The sequence below is a fragment of the Pipistrellus hanaki genome (genome assembly GCF_964339955.1).
Source record: "Pipistrellus hanaki genome assembly, chromosome: 3".
Lineage (NCBI taxonomy): Eukaryota > Metazoa > Chordata > Mammalia > Chiroptera > Vespertilionidae > Pipistrellus > Pipistrellus hanaki.
Window position 1 is genome coordinate 39,120,187 of NC_140505.1, and position 13,377 is coordinate 39,133,563.

A 13,377-nucleotide genomic window follows, 5' to 3' on the forward strand; every position below is an offset into this window, starting at 1 on the left:
TTGTTTAAGATCTACATATCTAAGTGCCTTGGGCACCTAAAACTCCCATCTACTGAAATGGATGGGGCGGGGAAAATGGAGTGTCTGTGGGGGCCCTTCTATAGTCCCAGGCCCTGGCAGTGGCATTTGGTGAGACTCTCCTGTCTGGAGACTAGGAGATCAGACTCCAAAATGATAATACTGTTGTTGTATTCTCTCAGATCTGCCTTTGCACCTTCTCTAAGGGTCAGAGCTGCCCAGCATTGGGTCTCTCATCAAGCTTTCAATTTTCTTTGATGTAAGGACTCAGTTCTTCAAGGTCACACACCCCTTCTCCAAACTCTCTTTAACAACACATTTTTTAGTGGGGACAATAAAAGAGGAATAGGGAAGGAAAAGTTGGAAGAACCTGGCCTGCTATTTTTCCTTTGTTTTAAATTATAGGTTGTTTTAAACAAAGGATGTGTTTCCCAAGACTTCTGCTAACCTCTTTTTTATTTTGGTAAATATTTTAAGTGGGATAATTTCACATTTTGAAATTTCATATGAACTTAACTTCTATTAAATTTACTATATAAAAATTTAGTTATTTAAAATAAATTGAGCTTTTTCTTCATAAATTAATACATAAACTCTAACTGGATTTAGGAAAAATGAATCACTCAGGAAATAGTAAAATACTTTTAGAATAAAACTTAGTTAAACTTCTAAATGTGTTTTTCCCCCATTGTGCTTCTTTAAAGATAAACTTCTTGCATTATTTTACCTAGATATAATTCAGTTAAAGGATCAAGATTCTTTAAAGACATTTGAAGTTTTGAAGACTTAAGCATTATACACTGTGCTGAATGACTAAAATATCCCAAAACTTAAAAGATTACAAATGTTTACTTGCTGTTTAAAAGTTGTATTGTTATCATTTTCTACTTAGAGATTTAATGTATTTGTTTAATTGCTTTTTAAAGCATTTTTTTTGAAACTTTATTTCAGGAAGGGAAAATGAACAGAAATTTAAAAACAATAAGAACCATGTCAGGAAAACTTGGAAGACTAACCCCTCTCTCACGAAGAAAATAAGATCAATCTTGGAGCAGAATTTGTTGGGAAAATTGGAAAGCTTGGGGATTAGTCCAGTAAGTTTACTCATCTTTCTCAGTTTGTAAACATTTGCTGGTTGTGTTTTGTAAATAAGAATCAGAGATGAGAAGACATGTCAGTGCTGTCCACGTTGGGACACTGGAGGTTAATGCACCTTTTCAAGAGCTTCATGAATATTAACTCATTTAAACATAGAAACAAATCTCTGAGGTGAGTGACAATAGTATCTCCATTTTAAGAGAGCTTAAATAACTTGCATTAGGTCACACAGCTAGCAATGAAGGAGCTAGGGTTTGTATCTTGGCAGTTGCAGTGCTGTTTACATTCTGCTATCAACTTCAAATTGTTGCTTATTATAAAATCAGCACTTAAGCAATACTTGTTAAATTAATGGGTGAGTGAATTATATTTCATGTTTTTGCCAGATTGAATTATTCCGGTACAACAAGTTATACGAGGTGTACCTGCTAATAATGTGGATTTTGTAATAAAAGAACACATGATAATTTGAAGAGAAACCTCAAAAGTGCTTTATTCAGTGATATCCATTGCTTAGCTACACATTTCCCCCATCTTTCAAGTAATTTGTAGATACTTCCCAATAGGACTTTTCTAGTTTTGAGACAAACCATTTAGAGAGCCAATTTTCTACTTTTTGCTATGTTTTGAAGTGCTGTCAGAAAGTGTGTGTGCCATTGATTGGAACAAATGGTAATCTGAAGGAGCAAGGTCTGGTGAATACGGTGGGTGGGTTAATACTTTCCAGGCAAGATGTTTTAGCATGTCTTTAACTGGTTTTGAAATGTTGACGACGCGTCATCATGAAGCAAGACTACTTTGCTGGCCCATTCTGGTCGTTTCACGATCAAAGTGTGATTCAAATTGATTATTTGTTGTCGGTAGCGATCAGTATTAACGGTTTCATCTGGTTTTAGAAGCTCATAGTACACCACACCTTCCTGATCCCACCAAATGAAGAGCATTATCTTCTTTCCAAAGTGATTTGGCCCTGCTGTCGATGTTGATGGTTGACCTGGATCAACCCATGATTTTGTGCATTTGGGCTTCTCAAAATAAATCCATTTTTCATCACCAGTCACAATTTGATGCAAAAAAAACTATCTATCATGCCGTTGAAGCAACATTTTACTGGTGACTTTTCAGTTTTCCATTTTTCTTTTGTTCAATTGATGTGGCACCCATTTTCCTTCCTTTAAAATCCTTCCCATTGCTTGTTTTAATAAACAATCAGAAATTGTTTGCTGAGCTACATTTAATCTTTCTGCAAGTTGTTTTTGAGTTTGACACACATCTTCATTCAATAATGCTTGTAATTGTTGGTCTTCAAACTTTTTCTGTTGACCCGGGTGTTCTTTGTCTTTCACATCGAAATCATCACTTTTAAAGTGTTTAAACCAGAGTTCACAAGTATCTTGAGATGGAGCATGTTTACCATAAGCTCCTCAAAGCATACAATAACTTTCAGCAGTACTTTTCTTCAAAATAAAGTAATGAATTAAAACTTCCCATAAATGCTCTTCTTTTTGGCATGAAAGTCGACTTTTTAAGCATAAAAATATCTATGATGTTAACACCTTCAGAAAATTTGACATATGAAGTTTTGAAGCATGTTGTCAATACAACAAAATAGCATACATATTAAATCACATATATATCAACTTATGTGTAACTCCATCTATTGAATAAAATCTGCATTATCAACTGGTACACCTGGTATATATTCTTTGCTTTTTACGTTTTTATTGACATACATAAAATATATAAATCTTAAGTGAACAACTTGAATTTATGTACCTATATATCTGTATTTACATATGGCTATGTATAGTGTTTGTGTAAATAAGTTTGTATCTATGTGTATCTATGGGTAGACATGTGCACATAGATATATATGTATGCATGTGTGTGCACATATGTATTTCTGTATGTATACATATATATGTAATGTAAATTTGTGTGCATATGTCTCTGAATGTGTGTGTGTGTGTGTGTGTGTGTGTGTGTGATTTGTACCTACCACCCAGATCAAGACATTGATCATTTTCAAAACTCTTTCCTTAGTCAATATCACCCCTTTTTCTTCAACAAGAAGTATTAGTTATACTGGCTTAATTTTGCTTGTTCTTGAACCTCATGTGAATGAAATCATACATCATGTAGCATTCTGTATATGAGTTCTTTTGCTTATGATTTTGTGTATAAGATTCATATCTGTTGTTCAATTTAGCAGTGGTTTTAGTATAGTATGCATTTTATTGTCTGAATATGCTACCCTTTATTCCCTGTTGATGGACATGCGCACTTCTAGTTTGTGGCTCTTTTTGACCATTACATTCTTACACATGTCTTTTGGTGGACATAGGCATTCTTTTCTCTTGAATATCTATCTGGGAATGAAATTTCTGAGTTTCGTTTTAATGGGTATAACCAAATAGTTTTTCAGTGTTTGTATCAATGTACACTATCCCTATCGGTGCATGAGAGTTTCAATTGCTCTTTCACCAACTCTTAGTGTTGCCAGTCTTTTAAATTTCCATAGGCTCTTTTTTTCAGGTGGCCTTTGATCATCCCTTATCCCATCCTAGGATAACTGACTAACTTAACATGTTATTCCTTCAGGATACACGTGGTATTCCAAGCGATCAATTGAATAGAGTGCTAAGAACCATGGAATCAAAAAGACATAATCACGAAAGACAGATGCCTAATATTCTGCAAATTCGAGAATCCCTTGAGCATCGGGTCAGCTCTAAAATTGAGGAGAGAATAGTACTGTCTTCAGGTAAGGCTGTTACTAACTGCCATTTCATTTCTGCAGATGGAAGTGAAATTAAACAACCTTTTCCTAATTATAAATGGTTCACAAACTTTGGCACTTAATTTGCAACTTTATTGTTGTCTAAACCATTAAGTGTTGGGTTTTGTATTTTGTTTTTACATTTAAGAGAAATCCTGTAGTGTGGGCTCTAGACCCTAGAGATGGGCTTATTCATTTCAGTGCCAGCATAGACAGTATTACAGTCTTTTATTCTGCTTTTCATGCAATGAAGACTCATGAATAACACTACTATTCCAGACAGGAACAGTGGTTCTCAAGGGGAAACCCTTTCAACTGGAGAAGTACCCAAAGCAGTACAACTTCCTCCCAAAAGCAGACAATTGGTCAAACAAAGACCTGTGTTCTCTGATAGAACATCTGTCCCAAAGTGAGTATTTTCCAACTCTAAAATGTTTACATTAATGCTTATCTTATCTTGGGCTGCCATAACAAATATCATAGACCAGGCAACTTAAACAGCAGAGATTTATGTTCTTACACTTCTGGAGGCTGGATGTCCAAGATCAGGATGCCAGCTAGTCAGTGAGGGCTCTCTTCCTAGACTTGCAGATGATTGGTTGCCCTCTGGCTGAATCCTCACATGCTCTGGTCTCTCTTCCTCTTATTATAAGCCTACAAATCTCCTCATGAGGCCCCCACCCTCATGACCTCTGACCTAATTACCTCTCAAAGGCTCTTTCTCTAGCTACCATCACTTTGTTGGGGGTTAGGGCTTCAACATGATTTTAGGGGGAAACAAACATTCAGCTCTTAACAATGTTTAACCCAACAGAGAATCATAGTTGTAATTTCTACCCATCACTCATTGGTACTGGGAGACTCTTATTGCTCACTCTCTTTAATATACGTTAAAAGAAAAAATAACCAATTCCATGGAAATGTATGTTAAATTACATTAGTCACTCATGCTGTTTAGAAATAGTTTTCTTTACTTTTTTTTTTTTTTTTTAGAATTAAGAAAAATATCACAGAAGATCATTTTCCCAGGAAGTCTTCAAATATTACGTGAGTAGAGTACTTGTGTGGGGAGGGGTCATTTTAAAAATTGTTTCCACTGAGTATCCCTTTCATTGTAAATTAGTATGCTCATTGTGGTTAACTAAAACCCTAATTATTAAACGTCAAAATTAATTTGTTAATTCCATTTTCACATTTCTTTGTTTCTTTATTAGTTTTACACAATATAATAGTGCTTATCACATTGTGGCCCCCATTAAGAAGTGGAATCACCCTGAGTCACTTCCATTATCCCCCTCTGTGTCTAGTAACTTTCAAAAGCTTGATAAATTAAAGGAATGGTGTTGACTTTCAATGGCTGGGTCCATACTGGTGTGGCCAGATGATATTTTAGCATTCTAAGACTCTCTTAGGGTACTAAGAATCCTAGCTCGGTCAGTCATTAACTGTGTGCCATTGATTCAATTGAGTACTAGTTTTAAGTTCAGTGTTTCTTAAAAAGATTTTCTTTTATTTTTTTTTAGACAGAAAGGAAGGGAAAAGGAGAGGGAAGGGGAAACATTGACATGAGAGTGAGACATCTATCATCTGCCTCCTGCATGTCCCCTACTAGGGATTGAGTCGGTAATCCAGACATGTGCCCTGACCGGGAATTAAACTGGCAATCTTTTTGTACATAAGACAACACCCAACCCACTGAGCCACGCTGGTCAGGGTTAAGTCTCAGTTTTCTTATCTGTAATATGGGATGATACTGCCTTTTCCACAGCATAGTTATATAACTTAGTAAGAATATATGAAAAGGGCTTGGCACTTGTGCTTGGCACTTGTGGGTACTCAATAAATTATAGGTACATTACTGTTATTAATTTGAGGAAAACTAATTTTGTAACTGAATTTCATCATCATTGACTTATTTTAGAGATATAAATACTATAAGTCTGTACATTGAGGCTTTATGTAATATATGAGTATATATAGATAGTAGAGACAGTAGAAATATAATATAGTAAAGACAATATAAATAATGCCTTACCCTTCAAAAGCTCTTTTCATGTACATAATTTCATGGGAAGAGCTTTATTTCATGGGATATAGTATAACTAAACCATGTCTGAAATCTAAGTGTTCAGTGAATATTTTTTTAAATGAATGAACACTGCTCTGAACTTTCATTTCATTTTAAAATGGGGTGACAATTCATGTGATTATACAAACAAGATTGTAAAAGCGCTTTGTAAGATACAGCGTAGAGGTAGGTTATAAATAATACAGTATTTTTATGAATACAGTATTTTTAAAGGTTGAGTAGTTTTATTGCCAAAAAATATTTTTTCCCCACTGAGAAATATTTTTCTTAGGTATGTAAAAGCCAAGAATGTTAAGAATATACAAGTTTGGATTTAGAGGAGAACTGGCATAGCTTCAGTCCATTTTGGTAGTTAAGTCTGGATTGGAAATGACTCTCCAGGCTTTTGCGGGAGTCCTGGCCTTGCCACACCCTCTTCTGCGGCCACACCCTTGGTTTGTTATGCTCCTGGGAATTACCTGAGAAAGTTCCCACTTTCAGCGACATTATCATTTGTAAATCCAGAAACCTGTGAAAACATCACCCTCTGTTTGATTCGTGTAGGTCGCCTCCCTTTAGTTCAGAGGAAGACTTGGATGCTGGCGACCTCATCCAGACATACACGTCCCCAGAGTTACTTCATGTGCAGCCGTCTAAAAACAACAAGAGTAGCTTTGGAAGGAAAACTGTCAAGAGTGACAGCGACTGGACCGAAGGCAGTGAAATGGAGGACTCTGATATTTCTCCCAAACCCATGGGTGAGCCTTTATCATTAAAAATCCTTTTCGGAAATTTTGTTTAGGGCAGTGGTTCTCAACCAGGGCCAGTCTGAGAGGGAAATGTGCTTGAGGAAAGGACAGGGCTTATCCAAAAGCTACTGCTGCCTCAGGAAAGTGGACAGGGCTTAGCCACGAATGATATTCACACGGAAGGAGAGGAAGGATTCAGGAATGCCTAGGTGTATTAGTCTCCTAGGGCTGCTATAACCCACGTACCACATACTGGGGGCTTAAACAAATGAATGTGTTGTCTCATAGCTCAGAGGCTGGAGGGCCAAAATCAAGGAGGCCAACTTGGTTCTTACTGGGGCTGCAGGGATCTCTCATGTCTCTGTTCTCAGCCTGTGCTAGTAGTTGTCTGTCTTCCTATCATCACATGGGCCTTCCCCAATGAGTGCCTGTGTCCAGATTTCCCATTTTTGTAAGGGCACCAGTCATACTGGATTTGGGCTCACCTTAATGACCTCACTGTAGCTTCATTATCTCTTAAAAGGCTCGGTCTCTAAATAATGCCACATTCTGAGGTATTGGGTTAGGACTTCAACATATGAATTTAGAGAGATATAGTCAACTAATCAAATTGGGTGACTATAAGAATGGCTATTCTAATACATTCTGTGGCCTTTTGGAGATGGGGCAAGTCTAAAGGAACATGAGGTCCAAGTCTGTAACTGTTGTTAATTTGCTGAAGAGAAGTGCTATTTTAGGTTCATTAAAAAAAAAAATTCTGAACAACATAGACTGAGGAACAAGAACAGACCCAGAGATAAGAAGCCATGGGTCAGACTATTGGACCTCAAAAGGGAGGGTGGGGTTCAAAGGGAGAGATCAACCAAAGGACTTGTGTGTATACATATAAGCCTAACCAGTGGTCAAGGACAATAGGGAGGTGGGGACATGAATGGGGAGGGGAGGGGAATGGGAATGGGGGGGGGGGGTTGAGACAAATATGTGATACCTTAATCAATAAAAAAATTAAAAAAGAAAAAAATTCTGTTTAATATAATTTAAAAAATATATTTTAACCATATCAGATGTAAGTTAGCTTATGGTATTGTATATAATTTGTAAACACATATATTTTTATAATTGTCTAAAATACAACGAATTCATTTAAAATAATTAATATTGGTTTTGAAAATACCCATGTGAATATTTTATTCATGTAGGTTACCTCACTGAAATTAACGTTTTTGATCAGAACTTGAATGAGACCATCCTTCTTTGATTTAAAATGAAAATTTTTGGTGGGCACATAATACATAGAAACCCACACACTTGAAACCTTTATGTTCATGTTGACCAATGTCACCGCAATAAATATAATAAATAATTTAAAAATAATTTAAAAATAAATAAGATAAAAAATTTTACTGCTCCTAGTCTAGAAGGCCATTATTTTTTAAGGAAATTATAAGTATTTAATGTAGCATTTTTAACCCCAAGATACATCAATTGAGTTTAATCGTGCATAATTATTTGCAAAGCTTAGACTCAGAATTGCTTGTTATGTTATTTTGTAACAAGTTTTTTAAACTTTTCCTATTTTCTATTGGTCATATAGGAACCTCCATTAAAACATTAACTGAAAAGGTTGAAAAGACAGCTTCAAATCAAAGAAATGTGGGTAAGCCAGTCGGTGGGATTAATGTTGCTGAAGCATTCATCAAAAAAGAATTTAAAGAAGAACTAAAGGTGAAATAATTCTAACTTGCTAAATATAGAGAATTTCATCTTAATTTTATGTTTTGTAGTATAGAGGTTGAGATTTTTACCTTTTCTTATTCTCAGTATTGCCTTTCTTCCCATTCCATAGAGCATCAAAGATATTGGAATGATAACTGGTGGTAATGTTGTATGCTTATCAAACTACAGCTTTTCAGAATCCTGTCCTGTGTGTTGATATTAGATGGTTTGTCCTCAGATACGTGTGACAGCCTAGGATCTGGGGCCTCTAGATATGAATCTAGGGACTTCTCTGCTGCCATGGTGTGACCTGGAAGTAAAATAGGGACTTTTCAGGGTTTAGTCCCACTCAGTTGTTGGTAGAGAAATCCTTCAGTAGTTGGTGGTGAATCGAGTGGAGGGCAGAGCCCAAGCTCCTCCTCTGCCAACAGAGGAGAGGCCCTAACATCATGGTTGGCAAACTGGGGCTCTCGAGCCACATGCAGCTCTTTGGCCCCTTGGGTGTGGCTCTTCCACAAAATACTATGGCCTGGACGAGTCTATTTTGAAGAAGTGGCATTAGAAGAAATTTAAGTTTAAAAAATTTGACTCTCAAAAGAAATTTCAATCGTTGTATTGTTGCTCCTATATATGCTGACTAATGAGTTTGCTGACCACTGAGTTTGCTGACTCAGTGGTCTGCTGACTAATGAGTTTGCTGACCACTGCCCTAACACATTCAGAGCAGTTCTAACACCCAGGACACCAGTGTTTCTGTGGAGGGAAATATCCCTTTGTATTTCTGGCACAGCTCAGACATGTTGGCAGGGTCTTCTAGTACCCTGTTTCCCCGAAAATAAGACAGTGTCTTATATTAATTTTTTTCTCCCAAAGTTGAGCTAGGTCTTATTTTCAGGGGATGTCTTATCTTTCCATGCGCTAGGTCTTATTTTCGGAGGATGTCTTATTTTCGGGGAAACACGGTAGTAGTCGTTCTTTGTGTCATTTTTCACTTAGATTACTTCTTTTCCTGTCCATCTATGGAATCCAGAGCATTCTGTCAAACTACTTTAATTAATTAGTGCTATTTGTTTTACACAAGCCAAATATGACAAAAAGCCATGTATGTATTTCAAGACAGAGCTCACGTGCCTTCCTTAGAAAGGCTGTGGTGGATAGGCAAGCTCCTTCCGGGGCGGGGCTGTTCCTGCAGGGCCTGGGGGATTGAAAGTCGTTATAGCAGGTGAGAGCTCCAGCGCTGCCCTAGCTCCTACTTTGGGGAGGGTCCTAACTTTATTTCTAAAATGCATGTTTCTGGAGTTTTCCAAATTTATGGTTGGTAGAGTAGTAAACATACATGGCAAGAAACAAAAAAGGTTTCCTTTCTTCCATTTTCAAAACATGGGTTTCTAAATCCATTTCCAGAAAAGACCAGAGCATGGATCCTCTGAGGTTCCCATCTTCATATTGCTCAGTGTTAGCAGCTCGTCTGGCCCACAAAATGACGTGTGCCACTTCTTTAGGAAACATTATTCTCCATGTATTTATTTCTTTTAGTGCTCAGATGTGGATGATGACGACTGGGACATATCATCCTTAATAGAAGAAAAATCTTTGGGGAAAATAACCGGGAAAGAGCACAGAGAACCTCCGCCTGTGAAGAATGAGTCACATTTGGCTCAAGTGCCAACTGCCTGGGCTGCACCGACTCCTAGAGTGCCAAAGAGAGAAGGTGTGCTTCTTTGGTGTATTTCAAAAATTCGGTCCATTTTCCAATTACTGTGTTTCATTTTTATAAATATCTAATTAAACTATGCAAATACATCATCAGATAGAAACACTGTTGGCATAACAAAGACCTCAATACTTTATGTTATATGTACAATTTACTGATTTGTGTATATTTACTAATTATTTTTATTTTCTTTTATTTTTCATTCTTTTAAAATACATTTTATTGATTTTTTTACAGGGAGGAAGGGAAAGGGATAAAGAGTTAGAAATATTGACCAGCTGCCTCCTGCACACCTCCTACTGAGGATGTGCCCACAACCCAGTTACATGCCCTTGACTGGAATTGAACCTAGGACCTTTCAGTCTGTAGGCCAATGCTCTAACCACTGAGCCAAACCAGTCAGGGTTTTATTTACTTTTAGAACTAATCTTTAGTATTTAAATTTTTATGTTATTTTTGAAAATGCCCATATAAATATACTCTTCATGCAGGTGCCCCATAAAAATTGAAATTTCTGATCATGCACTTGGGTGATGCCATTCTGATAGTCTTCTTGTGTTATTCTGTTTACATATTAAATATTTTTATTGTTTTTGAGGAAGATTTCTCGTGTGGCTTTATAGCCAGTGGGATAAATGACAATGAAACCATTAGTAGAAATTGTTCCTGGATAAGTCCTAGAGTCTGCATAAGGCCAGAAACTCAACTCTTGATGCATTAAATTTTTAAAATTAGAAAATGTAATTTATGTTTTTTATCAGAGTAATTCTTGCACACAGTGAAAGTCAGCTCGTACAGTAGGGCTTCCCTACCTGTAGTGCCCATCAATCTGCTGTTAGTGCCTCTGCTCCAGACTTATCAATTTGAGATATTAACTGTCATTGTCCTATTAAACAGATGAAGACTTGGCTCATTTTCTCCACTTGCTCCTTTCATTGGTATTTTTGTACCCATGTTTGTAATTTTAAATTAACGCATGTTAATATCAACATTTGCTCGGGCCACTTGCAGCACTCTCTCTCAACCACCCTGCTTTGTAAAATGAACCATTGCTACCTCTACCTTTCACTTCACCTTTTCCCTCCACCAGTGTGTCCGCTGGGCTTTTACTCTCACATTATTGTCAAGTCATAACATCGCCCTCTGATCTGGAACCGTCATTAAGTTCCATGTGCTTCGCCTGAAAATCGATTCCAGTAGTTGAAAAACCAAAAAGCCATGTTTCCGATACAGTGACTCCAAGTTCCCAGGACAGAGAGGACTCTCTTCATCCATTTCTTTTGTCTCCTCCCTGTGCTATGACCCCAGGCACCTCAAAAAGAAAACGATCTAGAATCAAACTCAAGTGGAATTCACTAGCTATTCAATGACTCAAGACAGTTTTTTTTTAATATATATATTTTTTATTGATTTTTTACAGAGAGGAAGGGAGAGGGATAGAGAGCTAGAAACATCCATGAGAGAGAAACACTGATCAGCTGCCTCCTGCACTCCCCCTCCCCCCCACTGGGGATGTGCCCGCAACCAAGGCACATGCCTTGACCGGAATCGAACCCGGGACCCTTCAGTCTGCAGGCTGACGCTCTATCCACTGAGCCAAACTGGTTTCGGCAAGACAGTTTTTAATAAGCTTTATATTTAAGTATATTCATCATTAGGTATATTCATCTACCCTAGAGAATCTATTTTTACTACTTAAACCTTATTTAGCTTTTTTATTTTATTCTTCTTTCTTTGCCACCCACTCACTCGGCGTTAATAACAAAAACAACAAAAGCAAAGTAAGTGCTGCCAACGTCCAGGCCACGTGCTGAGTGCAGGGAAGGAGGGATGTGGGCAGCAGTTTCCGCACCAGGGTCCTGGGGGATGCACTGGAGATGGGGCCATTTCGCGGTTGCACTGCACTGTGGCTCCTGCACAGCTGTGCGAGCTGGGGGTGAGGACTGGTGAGCAGACCTGGACACTGAGTGATAAGATGCGGTAGGAAGGTATGGATTTTGCAGGCTGGAGAATGTGCTCGTTTAATCATCAAGGCCTCCTCTTCCTCCTTCTCTCTCCCTCCACAGGCCTTCAAGATGAATCAAGCACCCTGAAAAGCAGCTTAGTAACTGTGACTGACTGGAGTGACTGTTCAGATGTATAGCCGTAGCCCCACAGGCCACAAGATCCAGGTGCCAACAGTGTGTCCGGTATCGCAGTATGCCAGTCACTTGCCAACATGATACTAATGCTCCTGCTTAGAGCACATTCCACAATGACTACGAGGCTGATTCAGAGAGCAAGCGTCTATTTCACGGCACCTGATACAGTACTGAAAAACAAATTGTCAACAGATTTTGAAGCATATAAAGTGTTTCAGACTCCTGCTTAAAAATGGCGTGTCATTTGAAGTCATAAAAAGGTTTTTCTTCAGAACGGTACTCTAGCGTTTCAGTGTATTTTTTTCCCCCCAACTAATTTTTAATGACAGCAGGCTTTGGTTTGAATTAAAACTCTAAGTCTTTCTTATGTATGTTATCACATTGGAGGTGTTTTATTATAAAATTCTGTTCATATCCTTAAAACTGAATTAGTGGAGTTAGTGAAATCTTAAGGGTAGATTGATTATTTTTCTTATAGAAGTTTAGAACTACAAAACTATAGCAAGGCCCATGTTCAATACATTTTCCAGAAGTACCTTTACCACATTCAGCTTTGATCCATTGTAAGCATGTTGTTATAAAACAATTGTTTTATAATTTTAAATACCGTTTCTGCAGCATAATGTTTAGCTTGGATATTTTATGAATAAAATGTTGCTATTTTCAAGATGGATTCAAGAATTAGTTCTCTCATCTTCTCTAGCTAGACCTTCTCCACCAATAAACCTTTTTTTTTGCTCCAAACCCTGATCTATTGAGTATTGGCCTTTCTTTTGAAGCATTGGCACACGAGCCTTGGGCTTGTAACAAAGGGTGAGCCAGCCAGGAGCTAGAGTTCCTGGCGGATTGGCCCCCACTGTGCTGACCGCCTAAATTGTGCTGTACTCCCTTTCCCCCGCACCTCACCCCCTCCTGCACTTGTCACACTTGGAGTATGACATCTTTGGACTTTGGTCAATTGTCTGTGTGATATAAGCAACTTCCCCCACCGCCCCCCCCCCCACTCCAGCAGTTTGGTAAGTGATACCTTTGTAAGGAAATTTGAAGCATTTAACATTTATATTTTCTCCCTGCCTAATCCCTCAAGAAGTTTG

At 37.8% G+C, this 13,377-nt stretch overlaps 1 protein-coding gene across 9 annotated transcripts in view; it reads left to right on the top strand.

The window, feature by feature from the left end:
* Window positions 1-12,956, top strand: part of DZIP1 (DAZ interacting zinc finger protein 1) — a 55,550-nt gene extending 42,594 nt beyond the window's left edge. For all 9 annotated transcript variants that reach the window (XM_084876713.1, XM_084876717.1, XM_084876716.1 and 6 more), the window contains 8 exons: window positions 970-1,112; window positions 3,718-3,880; window positions 4,175-4,304; window positions 4,889-4,942; window positions 6,528-6,721; window positions 8,307-8,437; window positions 9,965-10,139; window positions 12,209-12,956. In XM_084876713.1, coding sequence (XP_084732839.1) covers window positions 970-1,112; window positions 3,718-3,880; window positions 4,175-4,304; window positions 4,889-4,942; window positions 6,528-6,721; window positions 8,307-8,437; window positions 9,965-10,139; window positions 12,209-12,285 — 1,067 coding nt within the window. In that variant the 3' untranslated portion in view covers window positions 12,286-12,956. The remainder of the gene's footprint in view (window positions 1-969; window positions 1,113-3,717; window positions 3,881-4,174; window positions 4,305-4,888; window positions 4,943-6,527; window positions 6,722-8,306; window positions 8,438-9,964; window positions 10,140-12,208) is intronic.
* The last annotated feature ends 421 nt before the right edge of the window (window positions 12,957-13,377 follow it).